At 50.2% G+C, this 17,090-nt stretch overlaps 1 protein-coding gene and 1 pseudogene across 1 annotated transcript in view; both read right to left on the bottom strand.

Moving 5' to 3' along the window:
* Positions 1-788: 788 nt before the first annotated feature.
* Positions 789-1,118, bottom strand: LOC101983851 (annotated as a pseudogene).
* Positions 1,119-6,293: 5,175 nt separating this feature from the next.
* Cfap77 (cilia and flagella associated protein 77) overlaps positions 6,294-17,090 on the bottom strand; it is a 127,741-nt gene continuing 116,944 nt past the window's right edge. The window contains exon 6 of the mRNA XM_005346178.3: positions 6,294-7,166. Coding sequence (XP_005346235.1) covers positions 7,044-7,166 — 123 coding nt within the window. The 3' untranslated portion in view covers positions 6,294-7,043. The remainder of the gene's footprint in view (positions 7,167-17,090) is intronic.

The following is a 17,090-nucleotide window of genomic DNA, read 5'->3' as shown; positions in this document are numbered from 1 at the left end:
AATAGGCCCTGAATTCCAATCCTAGCACTAAAAAGAAAACAAAATGCTTTGTAGTTTTCCCACCCATAAGTTCATGCTTGTCATCTCCCTACATCCAATGTGAGGAACGGGAATCAAAGCCAGTCTGAGTCTGGGGACACAGCTCAGTGGTAGAGCAACCTGCCTTTCACGGGCAAGCCTGGGTGGGGTTTGCAGGGCCCTGGCTTGGGTCCTCTGTTTGTTTGCCCCCCCCCCAGTGTTTTCTTTCCCCTTAATGATAGGCCCAAACATCAAAGGATTTTCCCAAGGAAAGGAGATGAAGGAATTAGAATGTTTTGGTCCATAAGGATAAGTGAAAGAGAAGGGGCAAGGTTGAAGTCACAGGGCAGTGGCAGTGTGTCCCCAGCCCCCACCCATCTCGGCACCAGAGCAGAGGTCTGCTTACTGCTGCAGGCAGGGGGGGGTCTATCTGCACCCCTCTGTCTGTGTTTTTGAAGCCAGCACTTAGTTGGGGTGCTAGGATGAGCAGATTAAGAGGCCAAGCCAGGGCTTGGTAGAGAGGCACATGCCTGCTGTCCCGGTGCATGGGGGTAGAGGGCAGCAAGTCCAAGGCTTCTCAGGGAAACCTTGTCTAGGAAACAAATACCACAGAGTGTGCCACGTAGACCAGGCTGCCCTTGAACGCAGGGAGATCCACCTGCCTTTGCCTCCCGAGTGCTGGGAATAAAGGAGTCGCATGCTCAGCTTTCAAACTGGGTGGGTTTGTTTGTTTGTTTGTTTTTTTGGAAACCAGAACATTTATTTTATAACAGATTGAAATCCTCAAGATGAACTGGATGCTGCAACAGCTGCCCTCTTGGGCTTAGGGGTTGTCCCTTCACGGAATCCATGCCTGAATCTTCGGTAGACAATTTTTAGGTGCCTCATCTGCCCAGTCCCGGTAGTGTTTTGTCTCTTAGCCTTGGCACTCCAGTTATACTTTCTCTTGCTCTTGGCAGCGTAGCCACATTTGCCACAGGTAGACTTCTGAAGGTGGTAGGCCTTAGAGCCACAGCGGCGGCACAACATGTGCGTCTTGTTGCGACACTTTCCGAAGGATGACGTTCCTTTCGTCATCTTGCTTCTGCCGCCGAGGCCAAAGAGACCAAACTGGGTGTTTTTAAAAGTGTGATACCTGGGATTGAGTCTGGGATCGCAGGAATGTCAGGGCAGGCAAGTGCTTTACCACTGAGCTACACCTCCGTCTGGAACTGGAATTGGATCCAGGACTATAAAGTGTCTGTGGCAAGTGGCAGACATCCCACTGACCACAGTACTACAGAAGTTATATTTCAGAAGCAGGGTCCTTTCTTCTGGGCATGGGGGCTGTGGTTCAGTTTGGTGGAGTGCTTGCCCAGCATGCTGGAGACCCTGGGTTTGAGCTGCTGCACCAGGTAAAACCGAGTGTGGTGGCACATGTCTGGAATCCTGGCACTTGGAAGATGGAAGCAGGAGAATCCGGAGTTCACAGTTACCCTTGGCTCAATAGAGGGGTCAAGGCTAGCCTGGGCTAAATGAGACCATGTGTCAAAGAAGAAAAATATTCTCTAGTTATTTCAGTGAGGGAGAGACTATGAAGGATACTAGTTTGGGATCTAGGAATTATACTATAGGCAGTGGGGCACAAGAGGAGATGGGGTCCCACCATGATAGAAGCTTGTTCTGGTCTTGCTGCTGATGGCACTCCATCCTCTGCAGCTGCCCTTGACGTCTCTGGGGGTTCTTCAGGACTCTTCATTCTTCGTGAGCCCTTCTTCCAGGGGTTCCATCTCAACACTCCTGTCCCAGAGGCCTACCTGCTGGCCCTTCCTGCTAGATGCACATCTGCCTGGCACCACCTGCCCCCACCCCAGAAGACAAGCCAAAAAGTTCTAAGTAGTCCAGGATGAATCCAGACCTTATGCCTCCCTGTGGCTCCTAGAGTCAGTGCGTACAAACCAGGGCCAAGAAACCAACTGGGAAGAAGAATGCTCCCAAATTCTAACTGGTGATGTTGAGGGGATGGCCCAGACAGGGTCTCAAGGCATACCTCTATGACACCCACATTCACAGAGAACTATTGGAGAAGGACCTGAGGTGGAGGGCTAAGTTCTCCCATCTGCATGCTTCCCCAGTTGACAGGTCATTTTAGAGGCAGATTCTGGGATGAGATGTAGACCTCCCTGATTGAGTTCTAGTTTCCATTTGAGTGTGGGTGTGAGTGTGTATGTGTGTAGCGTGTGTGTATGTGTGTAGGTGTATGTGTGCATAGATGTGTATGTGTGTAGATGTCTGTGTGTGTAGGTGTATGTGTGTAGGTGTGTATGTATGTGTAGGTATACGCGTGTGTAGGTGCATGCATGTGTAACTATGTGCGTAGGTGCGTGCATGTGTATGTGGGTGTACACACGTGTAGGTGTATGTGTGTGTAGGTGTGTGTATGTAGGTGTATGTGTGCATACTTATGTGTTGGGAGGGAATAGGTCAGAGATTAACCTCAGATGTCAGATCTTCGGGAGTCACCCACCTTGTTTTTTGAGTCTTTCATTGGACTGGTGAGCACTAGCTAGTCAAGTAGGCTACGCTGTTTGACCTGCAAGCTCAGGCATGCACCTGGGTTCACCTCCTCAACACTGGGATCAGAAGATAGCAGGCCCATGGGCTGGGTGTGGTGGCACACACACCTTTAATTCCAGCATTTAGGAGGCAAAGGTAGTCAAATCTCTGTGAGTTCGAGGCTAGCCTGGTCTACATAGCAAGTTCCAGGACAGAGTTACATAGTGAGACTGTAGAGGCGGAGGGGGTGTCTTTTTAAGGCAACTTTCTGACTATGCCATCTCCCTGGCCCTGGGTTCTAGTGTCTTTTAAACACGAATTTGCTACCTGTGAGATTGTTGGTGGGATGGTGGTAGAGGGAGGTTAACGAAATGAACAAAATGAATTCTCAGTCCCTGCAGACTGGAGCCTTCAGGGCCTCTACCTCGATCAACAGGTCAGGCAGCAGCACCCCGACCCCAAGCCAGGCTCAAGTGGGGACAAGGCCTTGGCTAATGTGGCAGGATACTTTAAGCGGTGGGATCAAACCAGACCCAGATATGGGGCTTTGTACAAGCTCAAGTAATTGATGAGGTCAAAAGAATCAAGTCAGTGGAACTTGATTCCCGATGCTGGGCCAGGAATCTCCATAGGCTCTGCCTCTGGCTCTCCAGGGGGTGGCGCTGTAGGACAAGAAGCTGAGGGACTTAGCTGAGTTCACTGAGATCCAGCCCTAATCCTGAGCATGACCCATGAGGACAGCCAGCGCCCAGGCATTGTCACAGGCCCCACAAGAGGCACGGTGTGCAGGGCAAAAGATAGCTAGATAGTGAGGTCCTGGGGAAAGCCAGCCTGGTCCTTCTAGCTACTCTGTCAATGTCACAGTAAGGCTAACCCTACCTTTAGTAGCCCAACGTGCAATTTTTTGGAGGGGAGGGATGCTTTAGAAAATTATCTGGCTTCTGATACAGCTGCTCCTCTTGCTAAAAGATGGCTTGATCCCAAGTATCTCTTCCTTGCTCTTTGAACATGGGCTCATCCTACACCTGTGATAGGATTCACTCACTCCTAGTGTGTTTTAGTGCAAGAAAACAAAAACTCATGTTTATGCACAGTTTATTATGGTGTTAACACATCCTACAAATTCTTTAAGGGACTGCTCACTAACTCAGAGGTGATGGAACAGGATCCTGCCTCGCACTCAGACCCAGAGGTCTGGACACTTGCTCTGGATCATACTGGCTTCATGCTCTTAGCCCAGTTTGCCGGCTCTGTGGCCGACACACACACCTCAGCCCCCCAAGCACCCTCATCCCTGTCTCTGGCTCACTTCTGCATCTCCACCCTGCTTGGAGACTCAGGATGGCTTCAACCAAGTGAGTCAGGAGACTTGTTTCCCTCTGGGAGTGAGAATAGGGCTCAAGCTCATAGGTGGTGTAGGGTCTTTCACAGCCTTACTGAGCCAGGGTCCCAAGGGGTCAGTATGTAGCTGCTAATGGACTGCAGCCGTGTGTGTGTGTGTGTGTGTGTGTGTGTGTACTGTGTGTGTATAGGTGTGTATGTGGAGTATGTACCAATGTAGAAGTCTACTCAGATTGGGGTACAGAACCCTCCAGGCCCTGGGGATCTCCGATCAGTGGCCACTGTGCAGATAGGCCTGAACACCTACCAGGTGACCCATAGGATTTGGCTCTGGGGTCTCTGAGGTCCCTGATGGCAGCAGTGGCGTCCCTCTGGAGGGAAGACAGACAGTGAGCCAGAGTGGGGTCCTCTGCTGCAGAGAATTCACACAGGCGAGTGTGAATTTACCTGGGGCTGTGCGAGGAGGAGCTCGGGTAAGATCTGAAAGACAAGGACTAGGCAGGTGACAGTGTGGACCTCAAGTGCAGCAGGCAGGGCAGAAAACAGCTCTAAGCCTGAGGCAGAAGCTAGCAGGCCCCTAGGGGAATGAGAAGGGGACAGATGTGGGAGGTGACTCAGGGAAAGGCTCAGGTAGGAAGTGACGGCAATGGAACATCCCGCTGGACCTTGGCTTTTCCTTCAGAAGCTACAGAACTTGAAAGCCTGCTCCAGAGCGTGGCTTCTGAGGAGCTAGGAGGCTGAGGCCAGCAGCCGGTAGGAGCTTTCTGAACTTCTCTGAGTTGGGATGCAACTCAGGTGGAGGGAGTGGAGAGAGAGAGATAGAGACAGTGACAGAGAGAGAGAGAGAGATACTGCTGTGTGTGGGGAGAGAGAGAGAGAGAGAGAGAGAGAGAGAGAGAGAGAGAGAGAGAGAGAGAGAGAGAGAGAAGGCTGCTGTTATGTTATGTGGAGGGAGAGAGAGAGACACGGGGAGAGAGAGAAAGCTGCTGAGGAGGGAGGGGAGAGATAGAGAGAAAGCTGCCGAGGCTCCGGTTTTGCAGACAACATCCACAGGATCCAGGTGAATCATAGTCACGTATCTTTCTTTTTTCTTCCTTTCTTTTACTTGTATTTGTTTTTTTCAAGACAGGGTGTCACTATGTAGCCCTGGCTGCCCTGGAATTCACTCTGTAGACCAGGCTGGCCTCGAACTCACAGAGATCCTCCTGCCTCTGCCTCCCTAGTGCTGGTATTAAAGGTGTGTACTACTATACCCAGTTTTTCTTTTCTTTTTTTGTGGGGGTGTGTGTGTCTTTTTTCAAGACAAGATTTCTTTGTGTAGCTCTGGCTGTACTGGAACTCACTCTGTAGACCAGGCTGGCCTCGAACTCACAGAGATCCTCCTGCCTCTGCCTCCCAAGTGCTGGTATTAAAGGCGTGCGCCACCACCACCTGGCTTCTTCTTTTTTTTCTAAGATTGTATTCCGCAGAGCCCAAGCTGTCCTTGAACTTACAACATAACCTTATTCTTGATGTGTTCCTCTATACCTGTTTTAAGCCCTGCTGGGGATGGGACTCAGGGTTTTGTATATGCTGGGCAAGCGCTCTACGGACTGAACTACACCTCGGAAGCTGTGCTGAATTAGATGTGAGAGAAAAGGGACCTGAGCCAAGGAAGGTTTGAGCTTCAGCAGCTGGGTGCATGGTGTCACTTCTGATGTGTGAAGACAGAGGCAGAAGCAAGTTTGGGGAAAACAGAGTGTTCTGTATATTTGGGGTTGGTTAGGGGTGAACAAATGTCAGACTCCCAATTCAGGCATCAGGCAGGCAGGGGCACAGGGTGGGTCCTGAGAGCTTCAAATTGCCTAGGGCTCTATGGTGATTTAAATAGGAAAGGCTCCCAGAGGCTTACACATTTGAGTGCTTGGTCACCAGGGAGTGGTGCTACCTGAGAGGGATTAGGAGTCGTGGCCTTGTTGAAGGAAGTGTGTCACTGGGGGTGGGTTTGGGGTACTCAAGTACTCAAGCCATGGTCAGTGTCTTTTTCTTCCTGATGTCTGCAGACCCAGATGCAGAACTCTCAGCTCCTTCTCCAGCACCATGTCTGCCTGCGTGCCATCATGACAATGAACTAAACCTCTGAACTGTAAGCCAGCCCCAACTAAATACTTTTCTTTATAAGAGATGTGTGGTCATGGCGTCTCTTCCTGGCAATAGAACGCTGACCAGGACAGGCTCTTAGAGCCCCCAAACTAGCCTGTCTGAAAAAGAGGGCTCTGTGGGCATGCTGTGGAGGTTGAAAGTCTCTGTGTAGCAACGCCCACATCTGAAGTTAGTTCCCTTCTCTTTACAGTTTGCTTTCAAATAAAGACTCAAGGCGAAGAGAGCAAGTCATCTTTTGTGTTTAAAATAAACCAGTTTGTAATTTGTGGGGGCAGACACCGGGGAAAGATGAGATTCAGGTACAGAGATATTCCATTGCTGGGGTCACCCCCACACACACCCACCATCCCTAGCCCTGCACAAGGGAAGAAGTCCATGCTAGTCGTGTGATTGACAGGGCCACAGCACTGAGGGCGGGGGCTGGCCCTGAGTAATGAACCGCAGACTCTTCCTGCTGCCGGGGTCCCAGAGAGAGAATCCCACTATGTTGAGACCCCAGACATCCCCAGAAGGGCAATTAAAACTCATGTTTGGAATACAAAAGGAGGGCTTTCAAAGCTTGCCGGGGGTATACTTTCTGTAGAAAAAACACAGGGCCTTCTTGGTACCTTTTGACAGGGCTGTGAAACTGATTCATAGCCTGGATTTATTTATTTTTATTTTAAAACTTCCTTGTAATTTTGGTTTATGTTGTAAACTAAGGCTTGTGAAGCAGAGTGGGTCTCCTGGAAGAGGAGAAAGGGGGAAAGAGGAGAGGAAGAAGTGGAAGAGAGTGAGGAGGAAGATGGCGCTCCCTAGGCAGAGGGAAATTGGGGGTAAGACAAAACAGAAAGGGTTGGGGGCTCGGGGTTATTATAAAAAAGATAAGTAGCCTAAGACATGAATTTGAGGTCCCTGTGACAAAAAGCTGGGTCAAAACATGGGTGTGTCTTCCTGGAATTTGGGGGACAAAGTAAGTTCTTTGGGGATTTTTCTACTGCATCAAGGAGGCTCCCCTGTCGGGGGGGCTAGGGGTGGGTATAGTTGCCCATCCGCAGGGTGCCCTGGCGCACGGCATATTCTTCCCGGTGGGCCTTAAAAGCTCGCTGGCGATCAGCCTCCGTGGGGAATGTAGCAAGATGGGGACCCACCTGTGGACAGAGGGAAAGGACAGATGCTTGAGACTCAGTCATCTCAGACCATCCTGGTCTCCCCCATCCCCCCCTTAAGCCTCAATCCCAGAGCAATAATGGAAGCAGCTGTGAAAGGGGAGGCAGGACAGCGCCAGCCCTCGCTCTGGGCCTGAAGGAGACAGGGCAAAGGCAGCAGCGACCGTGGCTGCCAGGTGGTAGCTTGTAGGTTCTTTCCAGCTTATTGCTAGGGGAGATGTATGTCTGATAGATGTCACCCAACAGTGACCGGAGTTGACATTACTAACTTGTGGTAACCTTCACATGGTGAGCTTCTACCATTTAAACCCCCCTCCAAGAAGGGCCAGAGAGATGGCTCAGGGAGTTAAGGCACTTGCTGCCAAGCCTGAGTTCCATCCCAAGGACACACATGATGGGACCTAAGAACTGGTTCCAGCAAGCTCCTCCACAGGCCCACTGTACATGTGCTGACAAACACACACACACACACACACACACACACACACACACACACACACACACACACACACCATTCTTTCCCCAAGGGGACAATCTCATTTCTCCTCTCCTAATTGGACAAGACCCTCAAGAGTACCAGAGCCAGAGTGCAAAGACATGTCGCCTTACAGTGCAGGACAATAACAAACAGAAGGCATGGGAGGGCTGGGCATGTGGCTCAGTGCTTGCCTACCATTCTAGATGCCCTGGGTTTCATTCCTGGCACCAAATAGAACTCGGCCTATAATCCCAGTACTTGAGAGGCAAAGGTAGAGAAATCAGAAATTCAAGACCTTCCTCAGCTACACGATGATTTTAAAGCTAACCTGGGCTTCGTGAGATTGTGTCTTTTTTTAAAAAATATTTATTTCTTATGTATACAATATTCTGTCTGTATGTCTGCAGGCCAGAAGAGGGCACCAGACCTCATTACAGATGGTTGTAAGCCACCATGTGGTCGCCGGGAATTGAACTCAGGACCTTTGGAAGAGCAGGCAATTCCCTTAACCTCTGAGCCATCTCTCCAGCCCCGAGACTGTGTCTTGTCTCAAAGCAAAACAAAACAAAATAAATGTAGAAGGGAGACAAATTGAAGAAATGTCAACTTCCGCACTTAAGACCCTGTCATGGGTCACTGGGGTGTAGCTCAGGCAGAGAGTGCTGGCTTGTGCAAAGCTCTGGGTTCAAAACCAAGGAGGGGCGCTGCAGAGAAGCCTCAGCAGTCAAGAGCACTGGCTGCTCTTGCAGAGAGCTTTAGTTTAGTTCCCAGCACCCACATGTTAGCTCTCAACGACCTGCAGCTACAGTCTCAGGGGCTCCAACACCCTCTTCTGGCCTTCTTGGGTACCAGGCATATACATGGTACACAGGCATACATACAGGCAAAGCACTCATACACATTAAAAATAAAAATTTTAAATCTAAAACCAAAAGGAGGCAAGATTTTATGCCACCAGCTGCTCAGCTCGCACTTGCCTCTCCGGAAGCAGTGGCAAGCTGAGAAGCTGCCTCCTCTTCTCCAGGGACTGCTTAGTTCCAAAGGCAGGGCGACCCCACCCACCAGTGCAAAGTCCCCAAAGTGGTGTTCCTCCTTGAGATACCCCAGGGCAGGAAGAGCATAGGCTCTAGCTGTCCACTGATAACTCCTGTGTGTCCACTCCCCCTCTCATTCATTCCTAGCGATTGAACGCAGCTCTGGGGAAGACAGAGGAGCGTAACAGTGATGGAGGAAGACTCAGCTCTGCCCTTCTGGAACTGACAGCCCTGCAGGAGAGCAAGTGGCTCCCAACAACTTCCAGGCTATTTCTCATGGCCAGCGAGGGTGGGTGGATACAGTGATAAGAGCCTAAACCCAAAGCTTGGTGGGTTCAGAGGAGAGGGCCTGGAGAAGAGACTTGGGGAGAGCCAGAAGGATGTGCAGGGCTTTTCTTGGCAAAGCCAGAGCATGCCCAGCTCAGCTACATCTCAAGCTCAAAATGGGATGGGGTGCCTCGAGTAGAGGACCAGCACGGTTGTTTACTGTCAGCGCTGGCGGCTTCAAGATATGCAGGGCCTCAGACATGAGGTCCTCATCGAGAACCCAGGCCAGTGTCAGCCTTGGGTTAGAAGCTTCTCTGTGTGCGCACTGGTGCCTGAAGAAGCCAGAAGAGTTTGTCAGACCCTCTGGAGCTGGAGTTACAGGTGGTTATGAGTCGCTGGGGACTGAACCTGGGTCCTCTTAAAGAAGAGCAAGCTCAAGGACTGGAGAGATGGCTCACAGGTTAAGAGCACTGACTGCTCTTTCAGAGGTTCTGAGTTCAATTCCCAGCAACCGCATGGTGGCTCACAGCCATCTGTAATGAGATCTCATCTGTAATGAGATCTGATGCCCTCTTCTAACATTGTATATGTATAAATAAATAAATCATAAATAAAAAAAAACAAGCTCTCTTAACTGCTGACTCATCTCTTCCTCTTCAGCCCCTCCTCCTAATTTTTTTGTGACAGAGTCTCCTGCTGCACCCAGAGTTCACCAATTAGCTAGACCAGGGGTCTGCCTACCTCTGAAGCATCCCCTGCCCGAGGCTAGGGTGACAGACGTCCCCCACCACAACTGGCTTCTATACAGTGGTTCTGGGAATGCAGACTCGGTCCTTACACTTGGCAGCAGGCACGTCCCTAGCTGAGCCGCCTCAGCATCATCTCACAGCCATGGTGCAGCAAGAGGTGAGAGAAAGGAACCAGCAAGGAGATGACATATTAGACAGAAAGAAGGAGAAGAAAGAACTTAGTGGGAGAGTCTCTGGCTTGGTGCCCAACGTTCAAGGAAACCAGCCCTCAGAGCAGAGCTGGATCCAGGGCTGGCCCCACAGGGAACTGATGCCAGAGAAACCCTTTGCTTCCAAAAGACAGCTGAAGCTTCTCGGTATGGTGGTATGGTGAGTCTCCGGACCTTGAGCACCCAGCTGAGGGGTGACTCATTCTTAGGTCTCCCCATGTCCACAAGGCATTGTAAGCACAGGAGCTCTGTCCCTAGTGACTGCTTACCAGTCGATTTGGCCTTTTAAAATATAAGCAGTTCATTCCTAAGTGTGTTTCCATGATAGTAATAACTTATGCACTGTTTTGCAAAATGCTTAACATTATGCAAAATAACTTTCCATGTTGTTATAATGTCACCGTAAAATATAATTTCCCTTCTTCTAAGAAGAGTGTTCTGTGGAGTATGGTGGCATATTCCTATAATTCCAGCTGCTGGGTAGGCTGAGGTGGAAGGAGTACAGACCTGAGGCCCGCTGGAAAATTAATGAAACCTTGTTTTTATTATTGTTGTTGTTGTTGTTAAAATATTTATTTACTCTTATTTTATGTGTATGAGTGCCTTGCTTGCACGTTATGTGCATCGTGTGCATGTAGTACCGGTGGAGGCCAGAAGAGGGTGTCAGACCCCCTTGAACACAAGCTATCGGCTGTTGTGAGCTGACATGTGGGTGTTGGGAACTGAAACCTGGACTTCTGCAAAAATAGCAAGTACTTTTAGTTTTTAAAATTATTATTTATGTATGTATGTGGGTTTTTGCTTACATGCATGTCTGTGCACCACATGCATGTGCCTGGTGCCCTTAGAAGTCAGAAGAGGGCGTTGGATCCCCGGAACTGGAGTTACAGAGCTGCCATGTGAATTCTGGAACTGACCTTGGGTTTGCTGGAAAAGCAGCAACCGCTCTCACCTGCTGAGCCATCCTTCCAACATCTAAACTTTGTATTAAAATAAATAAATACGGATGATGAGATGGGTAAAGGGTAAGGCATTCGCTGCCAAGCCTGATGACCTGCATTCCAACCTGGGCACCCCTACCCCCAGAAAGGTGGAAGGGGAGAGCCCACCTCACAAAGTTCTCCTCTGACCTCCACACACATCTCCATCAGACGCATACATGCAATAATAAAATTGAAAACTCACGTGGCTTCTTAACACCGAAAAATTAATTTTTTTTTGATTTTTCGAGACAGGGTTTCTCTGTAGCTTTTTGGTTCCTGTCCTGGAACTAGCTCTTGTAGACCAGGCTGGCCTCGAACTCCCAGAGATCTGCCTGCCTCTGCCTCCCGAGTGCTGGGATTAAAGGCGTGCCCCACCACCGGCCGGCTCAAAAAATTAAATTTTGAAAGAAAAAAAAAGATGTGGGCATGGCTGGGCACATATAACCTAGCACTCAGGTGGCAGCAGCAGGAGGATAGAGTTCCAAGCCAGCCAGGATAGAAGATAGCTTCCTCGGTGGCTCTCCACTTCAGTTTTTGATGCAGAGCATCTGGCTGACCCTGGAGCTCATCATTTCAGGTAGGCGGGCGTGCGAGGGAGCTCTGAGGATCCACCCGTCTCCACCTGCCCAGCAATGGGGTTACAAGCACCTGCCGCCACACCTGGCTTCTTCATGTGTGTCCTGGGGATTCCAACGCGGTACTCAGCTTGTTCACCAAGTTCTTTAGCCACTGAGACATCTATCTCCCCAGCCTAGAATAGTGTTTTTGTTGGTTGGTTGGTTTTTACAGTGTATGCGTGTGAGTGAGTGTGTGTGTGTGTATGTGTGTGAGTGAGTGTGTGTGTGTATGTGTGTGAGTGAGTGTGTGTGTGTATGTGTGTGAGTGAGTGTGTGTGTGTGTGTATGTGTGTGAGTGTGTGTGTGTATACAGATGCGTGTGCCCCGTGTGCCGTGAGGATGGAGATGACAGGACAGCCTGAGCGTGGGTCCTTAGGGGCTTCCCACATTTTGTTTGCTGCAGGGTCTATCACTGCTCTGGAATTCCCCCACAGAGGCCAGGCCAGGTGACTCCAGGTTCCAGGGGGTCTGCCTGTCTCTGCCTATCTTACTATCACCTGGCTTTTATACATGAGTCTGGAGGTCTGAGGTAAATGCCTTTACCAGCCGAGCCATTGCCCCATCTCTGACAAAAAGATACAGAGGAGGCCATGAAATGGCGGAGTAGAGGTTGTAATGCTGGACCTTGGCCCAGAAATGCCAGGAGCCAGCAGAGCCTAGAGGAAGAGGTGAGATGGGTTCTCCCGTAGAGCCTCTGGAAGAAGTCTGTATCTTGCCTTTGGATTTTTCTTCTCCAGAATTGGGAGAGAATACATTTCTCTTGTTTAACCCCCAAGCTTGGGTTGATTTGTTATAGGAGCCTCAGAAAGTGAACACAGGCCTCAAGTCAGTCCTGGGCACTGCTGCAGGAGACAGATGCCCCACGGAGCTGTTCAGCTGATTCACGTACTACAGAGAAGCCCTGCTAGAAAGGTTCTTTTGTGGAGCCCTAGCTGATAACACAGCTGGTGTACTGAATCAGGAAGTCACCTGGGAAGAGACTCTCAGAAGGGATCGTCCAAATCAGTTTGGCCTGGGGGCTTGTCTGTGGGGGATAACTTGGTGTGGGAAGACCCAGCCCACGATGGGCGGCACCATTCCCTAGGCAGGGGATCCTGACCTGTTCAAGTGTAGCGAGGGAGCTAAGTACTAACAAGCGCGTGCTCATTCCCCTCTGCTCTTGACTGTGGATGTGACCAGTCTCAGGTTCTCACCCTAAACTCCCAGTGGTGGACTGTCACCTGGAGTTGTGACCTACCATTATTTCTCTCTTAAAATTGCTTTTGTCGGTGTGTTTGTTTGTTTGTTTGAGACAGGGTTTCTGTGTAGCTCTGGCTGTCCTAGAACTCGCTCTTTAGACCAGGCTGGCCTCAAACTCACAGAGAGCCACTTGCCTCTGCCTCGAAGTACTGGGATTAAAGGCGTGCGCCACCACTGCCCAGTTTGTCCATGTATTTTTTTTAATATTTATTTATTTATTATGTATACAATATTCTATGTGAACGCCAGAAGAGGGCGCCAGACCTCTTTACAGATGGTTGTGAGCCACCATGTGGTTGCTGGGAATTGAACTCAGGACCTTTGGAAGAGCAGGCAATGCTCTTAACCACTGAGCCATCTCTCCAGCCCTTGTCCATGCATTTTATCACTGCAGCCGAATCAGATCTCCACAGTTGGTGAACTGTTTGCTTTTTGAGCATAAAGATCTGAGTTGGATTCCCAGCACCAACATGCAAAGCCAGGGGTCGGGGGACATGTTCATAATCCAACTCTAGAGAGCAAGAAACAGGATCTGGGGCTGACAATTTTGCCTGCTTGGTGAGCCCCAGCTCCCAGTTAGAGACCGTCTCAAGAGCGAAGGTGAGTTGGGCTGGAGAGATGACTCAACAGCTCTTGCAGAGGACCATGGGTCTGGTTTCTAGCACCATATGGTAGTCCATAACCAACTGTAGCTCCAATTCCAGGGGATCCAATGTCCTTTGCTGGAATCCAAGGGCACAGCACACATGTGATACACTTACAGACAGGCAAAATACTCACATGCATAAAATAAGTATATATATATATACTTACCAAACAGTCCCACTGAAGCAGAAACATGTATCAATGCATCATGCATCCATCTAGAATACATTTATTAAGCACTGTCTACCGTGATAGTTAAGCACAAGTCTCTTTGCTGTTGGTTTTTTGTTTATTTGTTTTGTTTTGTTTGGTCAGGGTCTTTCTACATAGCCCTGTCTTTCCTAGAACTTACTATGTAGACCAGGCTGGCCTCAATCTCATAGAGATTCACGTGCCTCTGCCTCCTGAGTGCTGGGATTAAGGTGCGCGTCACCAGGTCAGCTAAATTCACACGTCTTACCAGTCATCAATCCAAGCTCCATTTGCCCTGGGCTTGCTGACTGGATGTGTGGGGTATGGGAAGCCCTTTTCAGGCATGCCTCACCTGCTGTGTCCTCAGTAGCACCAGGCTAGCCCTGGGCAAGCCACAGCACACCACTATAAGCCAGTAACTGCACTGGAAAAACCCACAAGGGGAGCTGGGGTGAGCAGGCGCCTGTAGTCCCAGGGTTCCTTAAGGCGTGGCCTTCTTTCACCACGAGGCCTGGTCCTGGAGAAGTGTTTAAACAGGGTGGACCCAATAGAGAGAGGAGTGGGTGAATAAAAAGGACCTCAGGTGGCCAGTGAAGGTGGACCTGGGAATACTGGGAGGGGAAGGTAGGCTCTAGAAGGGAAATAATGTCCATAGAAGGAGGAGTTATGTATACCTCCTGGCCTTGGGTCGCCTGAGGAGTGAGGCTCAAGGGATCTGCTTAGTGGCCGGCCTGGTGACTCACCTGGAAGCCAGCTCCATAGGCCTCTCGAAAGTGAATGGGTGCTGGGGTGTGGCTCAGCTGGTAGAGGGCTTGCCTAGTGTGACTGAGGTCCTAGGTTCTCCAGTTTGCATAAACTGGGCCTGACGGCACACTCCTGTAAATCCCAGCTCTGGGAGGCAGAGGCAGGAGGGCTAGAGGTTCAAGGTGGGCTTTTGGGGTTAAGCTCTTGTCTTTTTCAATGGCTTCCCTCACAAAGGAGCCACTTGCCACCCCATTAAGCATCAGCCTGAGCTCCCCTGCATGGACATGACCCTGAGACCCCGTGGAGTCAATGGTGAAGAGCGCTGGAGTAAGGAATTCCTTCTGAGATGCTTCTAAATTAAGCCATCTGCAGTCTGTCTCTGCCTGGAGCTAAGAAACTGGAATGGCTCTGGCAGGAGACAGCTTTGCTGAATGAAGCTCTGAGCCACTCTGAGGTCAATGCAGGTAAATAAGAGGCCTTGGCATGCATGGTTCACTAGCTGCACGGGAACTGGCGAACCGGTAACCCTACCCCTGGTCAACAGAGGTGAGGCCCTGCTTAAAGGCAGGGCACCACACACATCTAAAAATGGGCCTGAGAGTCTGCGTTCCAGTGCCTAGAGAGGAAGGCAGGACAAGCCCTGCCCACTCTGCCCAGGGACACAGTTGCTAAGCGCACAATTGCCAAATTACAGTTTACACCAGAGCTCTTAAATGAGATCTGGGGCAGAGGACTCTAACTTTATGAGGGTGGGTAAAGTCTCTAGAGAGGATGAGGAACATTGCCCTTGGGAAGGAAGAAGAGAAATGGCCCAGACAGGAGGGATGAACCTAAAGTCTGACGTGGGAGGAATTTGGGCAAATTAAAGAAAATGAAAGCAAACGTGTGTGGCCTGGGTCAGCGAGTCGACGCAGGGAGCTGATGGCAGACACCAGGGTAGATCTGTCCCCAGCGTGTTTAGGGATCACCTTCCCCTCACAGGCAATGCCCTTTGTTCTCTACAGCAGGATCGAATAAAAGATTCCCAGGAATTCGGGGCTGGCTACAGCAGGATCGAATTAAAGATTCCCAGGAATTCGGGGCTGGCAGAGACTGCGGGCAGCCACTCTGGGGAACAGGTTCCACACTTGTGTGGTTCATGTCCCTATAGTTTTGCCCTGGGCTTCACTGTCTTGGTTCTTCCTGCTTCTGCGAGTCAACAGCTGTTCTCCCCAGTTTCTCAGGTTGTCTGCCTGGCCAATCACCCTTTGATCGGAATGTTTTCCTACCTCCAGGGCTCTGCCAGCATCAGCAATTTGCCTCTAAATCTCTTTTAGTTCCTCTTGCAAATTTTGACTTTTTTATTTATTTCCTTTTTATTTATTCATTTGTTTTGTTTTGATGTACTGACCACAGTTTCCCCTCCCTCCTCTCCTCCCAGCCCTCCCATCCATTCCTCCTCCCTTTCTCTTTAGGCCTCCCATGGATATCAGTCAGCCATGGTAGATGGAGCTGCAGTGAGTCTAAGTACCAAGTCTTCTATTAAGGCTGGATGAGGAAACATAATAGGAAGAAAGAGTCCCAAAAGTAGACAAGAGTCAGAGACAGCCCCTGCTCCCACTGTTAGGAGACCCACAGGGAGACAAGCTACACAACTGTAACACATATACTATCCCTTTTCCCCCCCTGAGACAGGGTTTCTCTGTGTAATAGCTCTGGCTGTCCTGGAACTAGCTCTGTAGACCAGGTTGACCTCAAACTCACAGAGATCCACCTGCCTCTGCCTCCCAAGTGCTGGGATTAAAGGCGTGCGCCACCACCGCCTGGCTTACCATTTCCTTTTAAAAAGTGTTTTTTGAAAATATAATTGCATCCTCTTCCCCCTTGTCATTCTCTTTTATCCCCCCTCCCCCAATATCTAGCCCAAGCTAGCTTTGAACTAACGCTTGTAGCTGAGAATGACCCTGGACATCTGATCTTCCTGACTGTGCTTTCCAGGTTCATGTACAGGTGTGCACTACCACACCTCACTTAAAACATCTCCCCCCTTGGAACAAGTCTATTCTGTGAGAGAGTACGTGGACTGCAATGGGGTGCCAGTGGAAGAGACTTGTATGCAGAGCCACATAGATGAGGTAGATAGAGCTGGCCAGGGAAAGGGATGTGTGCCCTGTGGTGGTGAAAGAAATGAGCAGGCAGCTGCCAGAGTGGAGGGACATGGGATCTGGAAGTGACCTACAGAGAGGAGGACACCACTCCAGGCCCATCGGATCATAATAGCAGTGTCTGGTATTAAGTGCAGGAATGTTTGGTGGTTGGCTGCAGTGAGGAACACCTGCCATTCCAGCAACTGAGAAGCAGAGTCATAGTGAGGGTCTGAGACCAGCCTGTGCTGGCTAGTGAGACCCCATTGCGGCAAAAACGGAAGGCTGGCCAGATGGTGCATCAGCCAAGTGCTCGCTGCCCATGTGTGAGGACCTGGAGTCAGGTACCCAACAGCCACATAAAAGCCAGCTGTGCTAGCCTATAATCCCAACACTGGGGGAGTGGGTGTGGCAGATCCTGGGTGCTCATTGGCCAGCCAGTCTAGCTGGACTGGTGAACCCTCGGTTCAGGGAGAGACAGTCTCAATCAGGTGAAAAGCAACTGAAGAAGCTGATCTCTGCCCTCCATGTGGGTGCACACACAGACACAGGAGAGTGTGCCTCCCCCAATACAACACACACAGACACAGGAGAGTGTGCCTCCCCCAATACAACACACACAGACA

The sequence above is a fragment of the Microtus ochrogaster genome, chromosome 4 (assembly GCF_000317375.1).
Source record: "Microtus ochrogaster isolate Prairie Vole_2 chromosome 4, MicOch1.0, whole genome shotgun sequence".
Taxonomy (NCBI): Eukaryota; Metazoa; Chordata; class Mammalia; order Rodentia; family Cricetidae; genus Microtus; species Microtus ochrogaster.
This window is presented reverse-complemented; position numbering and strand designations above follow the sequence as displayed.